Source organism: Paramisgurnus dabryanus, chromosome 2 (assembly GCF_030506205.2).
Source record: "Paramisgurnus dabryanus chromosome 2, PD_genome_1.1, whole genome shotgun sequence".
Lineage (NCBI taxonomy): Eukaryota > Metazoa > Chordata > Actinopteri > Cypriniformes > Cobitidae > Paramisgurnus > Paramisgurnus dabryanus.
In genome coordinates this window covers 34,266,674-34,283,138 of record NC_133338.1, presented here as the reverse complement: position 1 = coordinate 34,283,138, position 16,465 = coordinate 34,266,674, and the positions used below count along the sequence as shown (strand labels likewise).

Here is a 16,465-nt window from a genome sequence, read left to right as displayed (position 1 = left end):
TCCAAAATTCAAAAAATAAGGCGGCTGCTAAAACATTTATTTATGCTCTATCTTTAATGTATTTATTTGAAACTCCCACTGGCTCTGTTCTTGTCTATTATTTGTTGTTTCTGTATTAATGACTTTATTTGTGTGTGTTTGTAATGTTTGTATTGCAAATATTTTATAAAAATAAACACGAGTTCTTGCGTATTCAGGTATGATCACGCGATAAAGTCATGGCTCCGCCCTGCGGAGCTGTCCGGCATCCGTCAAAAATAGAAGCTCTGCGTATTTGTGCCGGAGGGCTGCGGATGGCCGGAGCTGTGACGGATTCGGAGCGCAGTCAGTGGAAATACACACATTGACTTGAATGGAAACCGATTGACTCCGCCGCCGTTCCGCAACGGATCCGCAGCCGTTCCGCAGTCGGTGGAAATTAAGGGTCAGTTAACTTAAACTTGATGACGTATGCAGTCTGCATAGGCGACCTCCGGAGGCTGCAGCCTTCCGATTGAGAAACGGCCAAAGGTGACCGGCGGGCCGGATAAAGATGATTGGTGGGCCGCATTTGGCCCGTGGGCCGCCAGTTGACTAGCCCTGATGTACCGCATCTGGTCCACTTGGTTTAATGCTGTGACAATCTTGTGCAATCTGTCAAGAAATGCAAGTATTAGATTGCAATATAGGGTCCCATATTTGCATGGTGGTGGAGGACCCCATTTTGTGTAATAGCAGCGCAAAGGTTGATGTTACCCCCTTGCTGCCCTGACACATTGGTGATTGCCCTGTGTCCAATTACATTTCTTACTCTTCTTCTTTTTCCTACTTCTTCTAGCTCTTCTAGCTTCTTGCGTTTTCAAATTAGCACATGTGTGCTTCCACACCTGGTGGATGTGATTATCCAATTCATTCATTAGTGTGGTCATTGGCAATCCAGGGCTTTGTAATAACAAGGAAGTAACCTCACAATCCTTATCTGTGTCTAAGGTGTGAAAATGTGTGTAGAGTATTACAAATTACTGTGTGTAATGTTTTGCAAAAAGAGTGAAGCAAACATTGTGTGTAATGTGGTGCAAATCTGTGGAGGTGTTTTGCTCATTGGAGTAGAATTGTGTAAACAATCGTAAAAAAACTGTAATACGGTCACTTGCCGCCACCTATTGGTTTTAAAGGCATTATTGATTGTTTTATATTATTTGTTTAAACATCAAAGGTTTAACAATTGTCCTTATACATGTAAATAATGACCTGTTATAAAAATCACAATTAAGCAGATTTAAGTATGTAAAAGATGATGAGAATATTACTTCAAATAAATTGTATTTATTTGTGACAGACATTATTTAACTCTTTCTTTGCGATTGACATTTTATCTCTTCAATTATGAGTTAATATTTACCTGATTAAGACGCTTTCCTGACGGGTTTTTACGGGGAGATGTAATATCGCTTAAATTACCCAATTTATAAAAAAAACTGAAGAAAAAATCATTTTATTCATTTTAAACTTCGTGTAGGCTATGTTTTGATAATCATTCTGAATCTAATCTCTAACAAAATTCCTTTACAAAAATGCAATTTTTAAAGCTTTTTGCTCAAATTTTTTTTTTTTTTAAGAGAAATATCCATGCACCAGAATGCTTCATTTACATGTTTAAATTATAACAATCAGTGGCGGTTCTAGACAAATTTAACTAGGGGGGCCAAGGAGGGGCCAGTGTTTTACCAGAGGGGCACATAAAAAATGGCAAGAAATTATATTTAAAGATTATAGATGTGGTTACAGGAATTAGTTTAAGACAGGACTAGGCCTTAGTTTAATTAGGAAATATAACTAGTTTTAACAACATGCCTTACTAAAAACATTACTTGTGTGCATTTTGAAGCAAAACAAAGGGCACTGATGTATTTTAAGATATGTCAGTACAAGTTGTTTTCAGTTTGGACAGATCTTACATTTATTTTAGTCAAGGACTAGTCTAATCCCTTTCCGGGAAACCACCCCTTAAACTTTATTTTACTTTACAAATTACAACCATATAAATATTTATTTAATACAAGAGTGAGTGCAGGTGCAAAAGAGGAGCTGGAATTTTTTCTAAAGCCCCAAGCGAAAATCATGCGAGCCTACTCAATAAACTTTATGAAATGCAAACTTTTATAATGACTAACGTTTGTTTTAGTTTACATATAAACACACATTGCTAGACAGTTAGGGACCACAATCTAAGCAATATTTAAAATAATATTTATTTTAAAATGTAAACATTTTTATATGTTACATTTAATTATATTCCTCCAATTTTATGCACGTATATGTAAAAGCATAATAACAGCGCTTTTTACAATGTACTATTTAAAAAGTCAGCGAGATGTTGGTTTTGCCGGTTGTTGATGAGTGACAGCTGAATGATCACAACGTGCTTAAGCAGCCACGTCACAGGAGAAGAAGTGAACAGTGTCCCAATGTGATGTGAGCTAGAGTCCTTACCAGTGCCCAAACCTGCATACACATTCACAACATCGGGAGATTGGGAACGAATTAAGACACTCGCCGAGCAGCACCCGCAGAGCCGCTACAGTGATTGGGTGCGCCGCTCTAATTTGCCCGTGTAGAACGTTGCGTCGCATTAGTTCCGCTTTTGGCGCTCCCGTGTAAAATCAAAATAAATGTATACTTTTTTATTTGGTCAGCACGGGGTGGCCACAGGGGTGGCCAGGGACATGTTCACAGAGGCACGGGCCACCCTTTGCCTCCGTGTAGAACCGCCACTGATAACAATTATCTCATGTGGAATAATGCCCCAGACCACCTTACAACAAATTACTTAAAGCTCGGATAGGTAATGTTTGAGAGCTAGCAAAATTAGAAAATGGCACCTCTTCTAAGCTACACCCCCTCTCGTTAGCACTCCGTCCAAAGCTACGCCCCCACAAACATGAACGCGCATCCACAGTCGGAGTCAGCTGCAGGTCACAGGAAAACCGAGTATTTCAACACATTATAGGCATCAACCAAACGACTTCATGTCTCATTCACCTGTAACTCAACTGATTTACACCGACAGAGAATCTAATGTTAGCATTGGGCTAATACTAGCTACAAAAATAGCTACGTTGCCTAACGTAACATTTATCATGGAAATAACAAATCCCCCGAAGCAAAACAAATTATTACCTGTTCAGCAGAAAGACCGCAACCTCGGCATCGCTTTTCAGGCCCTTCAGCTCCCTCAGTTGTCTCCACCGTTCAAATGCTCCACCGATGTTTACGCGAGTTTGTCCTCTGGCTTTATCCAGTACCTGTTTAGTTGCAGCCTTTTCTGCCTCAGATTTTCTTTTTCTAGGTTTTTTATTAGGGCGAGCAGTTACCAGCAAAGCTGGCAGTGGTAGTTTTGGCTGCTTTTTATCTTCCATTGTGCCGGTGCCGCAAACTCCTGCTTACTCGGTGTAGTGTTCAGGGTGACGATGACGTGATTAGTGCACGCAGGGCAGCGCGCGCAGTGGGGCTGGGCCACGAGACATGAAGGCATCTGATTGGTTCTTTACACACGCACCGAATGGCAGTGATTGGTCGGAGTTTTTACTGTCCTGCAGCTGCTACAGAGGTCTGATTGTTTTCATTCCGTTTTCTGAACACATAATGTATTGACTACTCTCAGGATAGAAGGACCATTTCACCCAGTATAATAAAAAATGTATCTGAACAGGATTACCTATGCTAGCTTTAATATGTCACCTTTTTCGCCAGTTGTGAGTTTGTAGGCGGAACCACTCACACCGAACCCTAACCTTGAGGCCCCAACCTACAACCCCAAATCAGAAATATAGCTGCATGCAGCGATTCTGGGGCCAAGCCCCTTATGGCCATTTTTGACATTTGAATTTTAACTTTTTAACCTGATAAGGAACACTGTGCCGTACACGGCACACCCCCTCCCTTGCACGTGAGGCTGCATTACGTCATTGTAACTTTGAAGCATTAAATCTTCAAAATATACGGTCATGCGGCACATCGTTGTAAAGCTTAGACTTTCGGGATTCCAATAAGCGCACACAGAAAGCATAATATGATTTTTAGCCGTCATAAAACTGTAATCTAGTTGTTAGTTACCTGAACCGGGCGGCGCCGATTTAGGATATTTACTTACCTTCAAAATCTTTCCTTTATCCGCTTCGGTAAAATTGTCCAAAACAAATTGTTCATAAATCCCCAAAAGTCCAAGGAAATGGAATATCCAAGCCTTTTAATCCAAAACGATTTGTTCATCTCACAATCTTGACGTTTCTGACCGAATTACGATATAAATAGTGTATACAATAAGTTCACTAACAGACATTCGTTCGAATCTCACTTTTCATTCACGATTTATAATGAATATATTCGGATGTCATGTTTATTGTGCAACGTCTGAGGAACAAATGCGCCCCCTTGTGGATTTTCAGCCGTTCCATAAGAGGCTACACATTGCACAATTCCCATAGTTAAACACTTGCTACACAGTGAATTAATAGAAAACAATCAAAGCTTTAGCCATTTGAATACGGCATGCCACTTGTACACAAATATCCGTTTGAGTTGCAGGAATTAACTCTAAATTACAGAACACTGCACAGTCATCTAAAGTTGTACCAGATGGAAAGCAAACCCAGAAAAACGCTCCTTACACATGAATCGAACCTGAGACCTCAGAATCAACATATGCCAATCACAGAAGGTGCAGAAATGACAGAGCAGAAATAACAGAGTTGCAATGTATTTGAAAATCAGATAACTTTTTGATGACAATAAAGTCAAGAAGAACATTTTGTATAGTAATTCACAACACATGCAAATATTGTCAGATTTGTTTTAATATGACAAAGAGACAGCATCACAGGGAGAGTCAACTTTACAGACCTATTTCAAAAAAATGTACAAGGTAGCACAAAAATCTGTTCGGTCATTTCTGTGCCAATTGCTCCAAAGATTAAGGGGCGGTTTCCCGGACAGGGATTAGACTAGTCCTAGACTAAAATAAATGTATGAGCTGTCCAATCTGAAAACAACTTGCACTGACATAATATGTCAGTGCAAGTTGTTTTCAGTTTGAAAAGCTCATACATTTATTTTAAAATACATCAGTGCCCTTTGTTTTGCCTCAAAATGCACACAAGTAATGTTTTTAGCAAGGCATGTTTGTTAAAACTAGTTATATTTCCTTATTAAACTAAGGCATAGTCCTGGCTACAGCTAATCCCTGTCCGCAAAACCACCCCTATAAGAGCAGAACTTGGCATAAAATAGAGAAAATTTGTAATGCATGAACAGAGCTCATTAACAGAATGTTGGAAAATGACAAACGAGTTGAATACAATTTCACAAAGAAAATGAATATCAGACAAGTATTCAGAAGTTATAAGCAGTTATAACCCCTAGGTGGCACTGTACTCAGACTTCCCAGGTACCTTCAGGACATCATGCTGAAGCTCTCTACTGATTTTTGCACCAATATGTCTAATACTTCAAAACATATAGCAATTTATGACACATTTCAAAATGGCGGACAGGCGGTTTGGTCAAACCCGGCATAATTTATAGACAGATTCGGCATGAGCCAAGGAATCCATAGACACCAAGATCATTAGTAGTTATGGGCAAAAGTAGCCTTTTTTCATATCTCATGACCCATGGTGGCGCTGTCCTCAAATTTGTCATGGACCCCCAGTTCATGGTCCACATGAAGGGTACCACGTTTCATTTCAATTGATCAAAGAATGACCAGGAAACAACCTCAGAACCATTTTTGGGTCATTATCGATACTCGTTCACTACTCGAATTCGGTCGCCACTCGAATTCGGTCACCACTCGGACGCCACTCGAATTCGGTCGCCACTCGGTCGCCACTCAAAATTCGGTCGACAATCGACAATTTTTAGCAAAATATGCGAGTGGCAAAATTGGCGAGTGGGGAAAATTTGCGAATGGCAAAATATGTGAGTGGCAAAATATGCGAGTGGCAAAATTTGCGAATGGACACGGAAAGTAGGGACACAAATCGGCACCGCAACTTTCGAGATAATGAGCAACAAAGTGTTTATTTTCAAAATTTGTGATTTTCGTTTTATTGCAGAATCTGTTAGTTGAGATAACGAAGAAGCCTCTCCATGTTTGTGTAACATCTGGCTGGACGTCAACTGGAGGTCTCTTCAGTCTGGGTCGTTAACGGTTTCATACTGTGACCCTAGATTGAGTTTTGTCACCAGGTCTGCTCGGACGCTTTCATCAGAAGATCCTAATCTCCTGATAACACACATTTCCAGACCTATCGACTCTCTCTGGCTGTTTTATTGTGCCAATCTAAGCAAATTAACACCTCAAAGCAAACTTCAAACCGTGAGCAGAGATGAAGCAGCCATGACACAAAAATGTGTCTGTCTAAGATCACAGCTAAGACCAAAATAAATTGGTTTAAATTGTTTATATTATATTTACTTGTATTGCATGTTTGTATCTGTAATTAACCACTTTCTTGTAACACTATAGGGATGATTTGTTCATCTTAGCATGTCTCATAATTCACATACATGAGATTACTATTTGATGTGTGTTTCAAACCATACCTTGTTTACACTCTTAATAATACCCTTTTCCTTTCCTGATCAATTATGTGGATCATCTTACCATAACTGATATCAAACTTGTTAAATATTAATCCAAATTATTATTTAACAAAATCTTTAGCATAGTCCATCTATGCAAATGAGTCTGGTAAAACAAAGACAAAGTTTTCCTACTCTATCAACACCCTTTTGGATTGGTCATCTGAACTTCAAGGGGTTGGTTTAAGCTCAGGTTAAGAGGCCTGCACCCCAATTCATCGATGCTCACAGCTCACAGTCGCGCCCAGCATGCCACACGGCTGCTCAACAGCGAGGCCGCGGCGCCCAGCCGGGCCCGCTATGAGACCTATCCCTCTAGTTTCGGGTACCCTGCCACTTGGACTTAAACTTCAACTCCTACGGACACCTCCAAGGACTCCGTCATGTGACCACAAACTCAGGAACTCTCTTCCTCGCATACGCGCCCATACAGCTGGACGTACACACGTGCCTCACAAAAGCCAAATTGGCGAGTGGCGGAAAATTTGCGAATGGCAAAATTTACGATTGGCAAAATATGCGCATATGCGAGTGGCAAAATTGCCGACTGGCAAGTAGGAGAAAATGTGAGAATGGCAAAATATGCGCATATGCGAGTGGCAAATTGCTGAGTGGCAAAATTGCCGACTGGCAAGTAGGAGAAAATTTGAGAATGTCAAAATATGCGAGTGGCAAAAGTAGCAAAATATCCAAGTGGCAAAATAGCAAATGGCAAAATATGCACATATTTTTAGCAAAACATGCGAGTGGCAAAATTGGTGAGTGGCGGAAAATTAGCGAATGGCAAAATTTACGATTGGCAAAATGCGCATATTTTTAGCAAAACATGCGAGTGGCAAAATTGGCAAGTGGCGGAAAATTTGCGAACGGCAAAATTTTCAATTGGCAAAATATGCGCATATGCAAGTGGCAAAATTGGCGAGTGGCAAGTGGGAGAAAATTTGAGAATGTCAAAATATGCGAGTGGCAAAAGTAGCAAAATATGCGAGTGGCAAAATATGCAAATGGAAAAATTGGCGAGTGGCGGAAAATTTGCGAATGGGAAATTTGTGATTGACAAAATATGCGCATATCCGGGTGGAAAAATTGGCGAGTGGCGAAAAATCTGAGAATGTCAAAATATGCGAGTGGCAAAAGTAGCAAAATATGTGAGTGGCAAAATTTGCGAATGGCAAAATATGCGCATATTTTTAGCAAAACATGCGAGTGGCAAAATTTGTGATTGGCACAATATGCGCATATGCGAGTGGAAAAAATGGCGAGTGGGAGAACATTTGAGAATGTCAAAATATGCGAGTGGCAAAAGAAGCAACATATGCGAGTGGCAAAATTAGCAAATGGCAAAATATTCGCATATTTTTAGCAAAACATGCGAGTGGCAAAATTGGCGAGTGGCGGAAAATTTGCGAATGGGAAATTTGTGATTGACAAAAAATGTGCATATGCGAGAGGAAAAATTGGCGAGTGGCCAGTGGGGGAAAATCTGAGAATGTCAAAATATGCGAGTGGCAAAAGTAGTCAAATATGCGAGTGCGAATGGGAAATTTGTGAATGACAAAAAATGCGCATATGCGAGAATGTCAAATTTGAGAATGTCAAAATATGCGAGTGGCAAAAGTAGCAAAATAGCAAATGGCAAAATATGCGCATATTTTTAGCAAAACATGCGAGTGGCAAAATTGGCAAGTGCCGGAAAATTTGCGAACGGCAAAATTTGAAATTGGCAAAATATGCGCATATGCGAGTGGCAAAATTGGCGAGTGGCAAGTGGGAGAAAATTTGAGAATGTCAAAATATGCGAGTGGCAAAAGTAGCAAAATATCCGAGTGGCAAAATAGCAAATGGCAAAATATGCGCATATTTTTAGCAAAACATGCGAGTGGCAAAATTGGCAAGTGGCGGAAAATTTGCGAATGGCAAAATTTGCAATTGGCAAAATTGGCGAGTGGCAAGTGGAAGAAAATTTGAGAATGTCAAAATATGCAAGTGGCAAAAGCAGCAAAATATGCGAGTGGCAAAATTTGCAAATGGCAAAATATGCGCATATTTTTTAGCAAAACATGCAAGTGGCAAAATTTGTGATTTGCAAAATATGCGCATATGCGAGTGGAAAAATTGGCGAGTGGCGAGTGGGAGAACATTTGAGAATGTCAAAATATGAGAGTGGCAAATGTAGCAACATATGCAAGTGGCAAAATTAGCAAATGGCAAAATATGCGCATAGGTGAAAAATTTGCGAATGGCAAAATTTGCGATCGGCAAAATATGTGCATATGCAAGTGGCAAAATGGCGAGTGGCGAGTGCGGGAAAATTTGAGCATGTCAAAATATGTGAGTGGCAAAAGTATGACGAGTGGCGAGTGGGGGAATATTTCAGAATGTCAAAATATGCGTGTGGCAAAAGTAGCAAAATATGCGAGTAGCAAAATAGCAAATGGCAAAATATGCGCATATTTTTAGCAAAACATGCGAGTGGCAAAATTGGCGAGTGGCGGAATATTTGCGAATGGCAAAATTTACGATTTGCAAAATATGCGCATGTATGAGTGGCAAAATTGGCGACTGGCAAGTGGGAGAAAATTTGAGAATGGCAAAATATGTGCATATGCGAGTGGCGAAATTGGTGAGTGGCAAAAGTAGCAAAATATGCGAGTGGCAAATTTGGCGAGTAGCATAAGTAGCAAAATTTGCGAATGGAAACATATGCGCATATTTTTAGCAAAATCTGCAAGTGGCAAAATGGCGAGTGGCGAGTGCGGGAAAATTTGAGCATGTCAAAATATGTGAGTGGCAAAAGTAGCAAAATATGCGATTGGCAAAATGTGCGAATGGCAAAATATGCACATATTTTTAGCAAAACATGCAAGTGGCAAAATTGGCGAGTGGCGGAAAATTTGTGAATGGCAAAATTTGTGATTGGCAAAATATGCGCATATGCGAGTTGAAAAATTGACGAGTGGCGAGTGGGGGAATATTTCAGAATGTCAAAATATGCGTGTGGCAAAAGTAGCAAAATATGCGAGTAGCAAAATATCAAATGGCAAAATATGCGCATATTTTTAGCAAAACATGCGAGTGGCAAAATTGGCGAGTGGCGGAATATTTGCGAATGGCAAAATTTACGATTTGCAAAATATGCGCATGTATGAGTGGCAAAATTGGCGACTGGCAAGTGGGAGAAAATTTGAGAATGGCAAAATATGTGCATATGCGAGTGGCGAAATTGGTGAGTGGCAAAAGTAGCAAAATATGCGAGTGGCAAATTTGGCGAGTAGCATAAGTAGCAAAATATGCGAGTGGCAAAATTTGCGAATGGAAACATATGCGCATATTTTTAGCAAAATCTGCAAGTGGCAAAATTGGCTAATGGCGAGTGGGGGAAAATCTGAGAATGTCAAAATATGCGAGTGGCAAAAGTAGCAAAATTTGCGAGTGGCAAAATGTGCAAATGGCAAAATATGCTCATATTTTTAGCAAAACATGCGAGTGGCAAAATTGGCGAGTGGCGGAAAATTTGTGAATGGCAAAATTTGTGATTGGCAAAATATGCGCATATGCGAGTGGAAAAATTGATGAGTGGCTGTGGGGGAATATTTCAGAATGTCAAAATATGCAAGTGGCAAAAGTAGCAAAATATGCGAGTGGCAAAATAGCAAATGGCAAAATATGCGCATATTTTTAGCAAAACATGCGAGTGACAAAATTGTCGAGTGGCGGAATATTTGCGAATAGCAAAATTTACGATTGGCAAAATATGCGCATATGTGAGTGGCAAAATTGGCGACCGGCAAGTGGGAGAAAATTTGAGAATGGCAAAATATGTGCATATGCGAGTGGCAAAATTGGGGAGTGGCAAAAGTAGCAAAATATGCGAGTGGCAAAATTGGCGAGTGGCAAAAGTAGCAAAATATGTGAGTGGCAAAATTGGCGAGTAGCGGAAAATTAGCGAATGGCAAAATTTGTGATTGGCAAAATATGCGTATATGCGAGTGGGAAAATTGGCGAGTGGGAGAAAATTTGAGAATGGCAATATATGCGCATATGCGAGTGGCAAAATTGGCGAGTGGCAAGTTGGATAAAATTTGAGAATGTCAAAATATGTGAGTGGCAAAAGTAGCAAAATATGCAAGTGGCAAAATTTTTAGGAAAATGGCCTCAGCCTACTATTGTGTCTGAGCTGTGCTCATTCCTGGGCTTCTCTAGCTATTACTGCCGTTTTGTGGAGGGGTTTGCAACATTGGCAGCCCCTCTGCATCGGCTGGTGGCAGCACTAGGAGGCACAAAGTCCTGGACTGATAAATGTCAGGGGAGCTTTGAGGCCCTGAAAGGAAAGTTTACCACTGCCCCCGTGCTTGCGTATGTGGATTTCACATTCCCCTTTATTCTTGAGGTGGATGCTAGTTTTAATGGATTAGAGGCGGTCCTTTCTCAAAATCAAAGGGGTCAGGTGAGGCCAATTGCCTACGCAAGTGTTAAACTGGCTATAGTCTTTGGAGAAATATTTACATTAGAGTTGTGTATCTGTGTGAATCATTTAGTAGCATTATATAGGACTTATGATGGGTTAATGTGTATATCTTATTTGTTGTCAGACACCTATTTCATCAGACAGACCCACATGTCTAAATGCCTTTGGTTTCACAATAGCTCAAGCACAGATTGTGTGACCACAGTAGTCGTCTTGCTGTAGGCAACAATGCTACCCACTGTGCCTCTTAAAGTGAAACATTTGAATGCATAGATGTAGGCCTATTACAATAACTATTAATCATAATAAAGTAATTAGTATAATCAGGATACAGCATTCATATTCAAAACCAATATTCTTTCATAAGGACAATGGAAAGTTATTCAGGGTATATGCAAGAATCCTGAAGTAAATTTCAATACCTTTTTAAGACTTTTTGAAGACCTTCTCAAAATATTTAAGACCTCATTGCGCTTCAATTTCTAATCAGCAACAAACCTTTAACTTAATAAACAGTTGTAGTTTGCAAATAAATCTATAGAGCACAACCATAGAACTCACTGACCGAGCACGCTGCTGTTTTTTTAACAGTTATGGGGAGTAAAATAAATATATTCATGCATACTTTTTGAAGTCAAACTCTTTTGACAAAGCTTAAAAAAATTTAATACCTCATAAAATCGGGATTAAGACTTTTTAATACATTTTAAGGGCCTTAATTTTCCCAAAATGGATTTATCAACTTTTAATACTTTTTAAGACCCCGCTTTTTTAGTGTTCAAGTTGCAAAACATGGTAAAACATCTGACATTTTTACATGCAGACACTTTTATTCAAAGTGTCTTAAAATGAATTCAAAGTTTCAAATGTTAAAATGTTTTTTTTTATGATTTTGATCACTTTTGATCTAAAGAATATGACAGAATGTTTGAAATAAGGGTTGTTGAGAAAATTATAATTGCTCTTACATGTTCATTTATTTACAGTTTTTTTCGATTGCTAAACGACAGTGAGCACAACTGGAGCTACATGTGCAAAACTCTAACTACAGTCTGCACTACCAAAAGTCACCTGAGCACAACTCTTAACATATGACTCAAAACAGCTCAGTGCAGCCAAACACAAAGCACAACCCTCACTGAGATAACACACACTGTCACTCACAACACACTGAGAGGAAAAACACTAACATCAAACACCAATACACAAAACACTAACTTTATATCTTTACAGTTTCAACAATTTCAGTGATTTCATACAAAGTAATATTTTCTTCAAATAATTATTTATTGATTGATTGATTTATCACATGATTTATTGACATTTTAGACCAGAACAGTTCTTTAAGGTAAATGAAAATTAGCAGTTTGCTTCAGTAGTCTGGAGTAATTTATGGAATTACAGTAATGAGAAAAAAAGGTAGAAACTAAAACTACATACTGTAATTCAAACAAATAAATGAGGGGCTAATCCTGCCTCTCTCTAGCATCAGACCACTACATGCCACCCTTCTCCCTCCACAAACCCATCTTCCTTGTTCCATTTCCAAAATTTGTCTTTCTAAGCTCTACCTATCATATTTATATAAAAAGTAATATTTTATATATATATGAAATATATATATGACATTGGAATTTATATTTATGAAATTGCAATCAGCAGTGTTTGAAAGGCACAAGGCTGAAATCAATTGTGTTTTGAATGTGTGGTTCACAGTTTTGACAACAGTGTGTTAGCATTTGAACAAAGTGCTGTAAATCCACAGTGTTGTGCAGGTTTTGGTTAAAGTCATGGGTTAAGTGTGTAGAGTTTTGAAAACTGTGTTCAAGCAATGAAAAACGAACTAGAGTTTGGTCCACATGAACTGCTGCTGTGCAGACTGTAGTTAGAGTTTTGCACATGTGACTCCAGTTGTGCCCACTGACGTTTAGCAATCGAAAAAAAACTGTAATTAGAGAATAAAAAATAATTTAAAATGATTTGGATCAATTTGAAGAAAATCTTAAAAATAAAAGAGATTAGATAAGAACTCCTTCAACACTGTTTAAAAAAGCTTGATATAATTCAGCTGCTTGATAACATTTTAGAAGTACCTGTACATTTTTCTAATGCTAGGCAATTTTTAAAGATGCAAAAAAATATAAATTTAGTTTAGTTATTTTTTTATTTCTAGCCTCACTGTAATTCTGTAAGTTACATTTGTGTTATTCCATAATTTTCATGAGTTTACTATAGTTTAAATATGTGAATATAAAAAAGAATTAATAGTTGACCCTAAACTTTTGAATGGCAGTGTACAAGATTCTGTAATGATGAATCACAAATGACTGAATGCAATGTTTCCAACCTAAACTGAACAGATGTTTACAAGGATTACAGAACAAACAATTAAATACGAACACATAATGCTCCCTCTATTTACCCATCTATCCGCCAGATCTTGCAAAAGGTGCTCTTCTTTTGAAATATTTTGTAATATTTACAGATCCTCTTTTGCTAACCACATGTATTACAATCTGGTTAATAGAAAACAAAAGACAAAACCGCTACTTCTGTGTAAACCAGATTCGTCTTTTAGATGTTTTGTTTCAAAGAAAATTGCACAAAAGTAACATTTCCATTTTTTTGCATTGTCTTCGAAGTGTAAACTTGCATAGGTTATTAGAAAATTTGAACACATGCTGTTTGTTTTGTAAAAGATAACTACAGCATGTTTACAGTTTTTCTCGTTTGCTAAAACACTATAAACAAGCTTTTGAACAAAAATTTCCATAAAAGCACACCCATTTTGCTAAACTATAAACACTATCCCCCTGCTTTTTGGTGAACTGTTACTGCAAAACTCTACACACAAATCCTTACATTTCTCAATGCTTACACCATGTGGTCATATGGAAAGCACTAGCATTCAATACTGTTCACTCAAGTCAGCACAGAAAAGGCTCAATTAGCAAACAATTACCAAGGTGGAAACACTAAGACTCAAAATTGAACACACATCAATCAGATCCTTCAATAGATAGATAACAGGGCCTGAATATGTTCACTGAGCTTTGGAACAATGAATCCAGAGAGAAATAAAGAAATAGGTTGAGAAAGAGAAGGAGGGAGAGGAGGAGGAGGATGTGGTGAAGGAGGAGGAGGAGGATGTGGTGAAGGAGGAGGAGGGAGAAGAAGGGCAAGGAGACAAGCAGTCTCAGATGAAATTCGAACCACTTTAGTTGACCATGGCCTTGTCCATGGTATGACTATGAGGGAGGCTAAGCAACGAGTACAGCCAAATTTAAGTCATTTCACCATCGCCTTCATCTTAAAAAACTTCATGGAGGAAAACAGGTAGGTGTACTTACAGACTGCTCTGTACAGTAACTTTAGAGTGCATACACTGGTGGATAATGCTACTGGAATAAAGAAATGAATAAAATTGTGTGTGTGTGTGTGTGTGTGTGTGTGTGTGTTTGAATGCTTGTGTGTGATGTCTGAGGGAAAAGTTTGTTTTCAGCAAGAGTGAATGGTTTTACAGTTTTTACCAATTGCTTTCACATGTTTTCAAAACTAAGTCTCATTTTTTTAAACCTCTACACACAATTCTCAAAACTGCACACACAAAATGGAAAGTAGCTCACATCTCCTTCAAAATGCAACACTGCATTCAAAATGAACACATGTCAGAAAAGAAGCATTTGCATCAAATGGCAAACACTTCTTTCATAATAATACATATTTGGAAATACCATGTAAACACTGCTGTTCTAAATCTTAAGCTCTTTGGTCTTTCATGGGCTATTTCTCATTTCATGAGTCTAAATTTCAATACAATGTTCTACAGTGAAAGTAATCTGTTGAGAGGGGACACAAATGCACTGGAAACGCCAATACAATGTAGAAAAAAAAAATATTTATTAGTCCAAACATTACTGTTGTATACATTAGCATACAACAAAACTATAAACATGTAAATCAAAAATATATTCTTTACAGTAGTATACAGTAAATTGTGTGTGGGGTCTCAGTCCAGGAATTGGCGGGGGGTGGGGTGCAGATTGCAAAAACAGGTAATCTGACCTTTGACCTATTTATAGGCCTATCTATACTACTGTAAAGTAAAGCAGTGATTGGTTAGTGATCAGTTAAGCATTTAGTGTTTGCAAATGTGAGGAGTGTGTCTGTGTGACCTGGGGGCGTATTACAGAAACTTTCTATCTTAGGTCTTAACTTAAGATATGATGTGTTAAGTTAAGATTTTTCACAAATTCATATTACAGAAGCAAATCTTAAATTGATTTAGGATTCTCATCTTATTTCACCAAATCTTATCTCATTTCTAGTTAGGAAATCCCAAATCGCTTAATCATGTTCGGCTATCTACTGTCATGTTTGTTACCAAGCAACCAGCAATGCATGAGCTGCTGATACAGTAAACAAAAGAATTGTCCTTTTAATTTCAATGGGCCAGAAAAATACATTTTATTAAATTCATAGTAATCATAGTGTGTGTTTTTTGTATTACAGTTTTTTTCGATTGCTAAACGACAGTGGGCACAACTGAAGTCACATGTGCAAAACTCTAACTACAGTCTGCACAGCAGCAGTTCATGTGGACCAAACTCTAGTTCATTTTTCATTGCTTGAACACAGTTTTCAAAACTTTACACACTTATCCCATGACTTTAAACACAACCTGCACAACACTGTGGATTTACAGCACTTTGTTCAAATGCTAACACACTGCTGTCAAAACTGTGAACCACACATTCAAAACAGAATTGATTTCAGACTTGTGCCTTTCAAACTCTGCTGATTGCAATTTCATATACAGTTTTTTACAATTGCTATGACAGATTTTTCAATACTTTTAACAAGTTTTCAAAACTCTTAACACAGTTAGCACTACATCCACCTATGTAAGCTATACTATTACAGTTTTTTTCGATTGCTAAACGACAGCGGGCACAACTGAAGTCACATGTGCAAAACTCTAACTACAGTCTGCACAGCAGCAGTTCATGTGGAACAAACTGTAGTTCGTTTCTCATTGGTTAAACACAGTTTTCAAAACTTAACACACTTATTCCATGACTTTAACCACAACCTGCACAACACTGTGGATATACAGCACTTTGTTCAAATGCTAACACACTGCTGTCAAAACTTTGAACCACACATTCAAAACAGAAAAGATTTCAGCCTTGTGCCTTTCAAACACTGCTAACTGCAATTTCATATAAATATAAATTCCAATGTCATATATATATATATATATATACATATATATAATATTACTTTTTATATAAATATGATAGGTAGAGCTTAGAAAGACTAATTTTGGAAATGGAACAAGAAAGACGGGTTCGTGGAGGGAGGGAGAAGGGT

The 16,465-nt window shown here is 38.3% G+C and overlaps 1 protein-coding gene across 2 annotated transcripts in view; it reads left to right on the top strand.

The window, feature by feature from the left end:
- The first annotated feature begins 14,285 nt into the window (after positions 1 to 14,285).
- Positions 14,286 to 16,465, top strand: part of LOC135778864 (high choriolytic enzyme 1-like) — a 105,897-nt gene continuing 103,717 nt past the window's right edge. For both annotated transcript variants that reach the window (XM_065289494.2, XM_065289495.2), the window contains exon 1: positions 14,286 to 14,428. In XM_065289494.2, the coding sequence (XP_065145566.1) occupies positions 14,337 to 14,428 (92 nt within the window). In that variant the 5' untranslated portion in view covers positions 14,286 to 14,336. The remainder of the gene's footprint in view (positions 14,429 to 16,465) is intronic.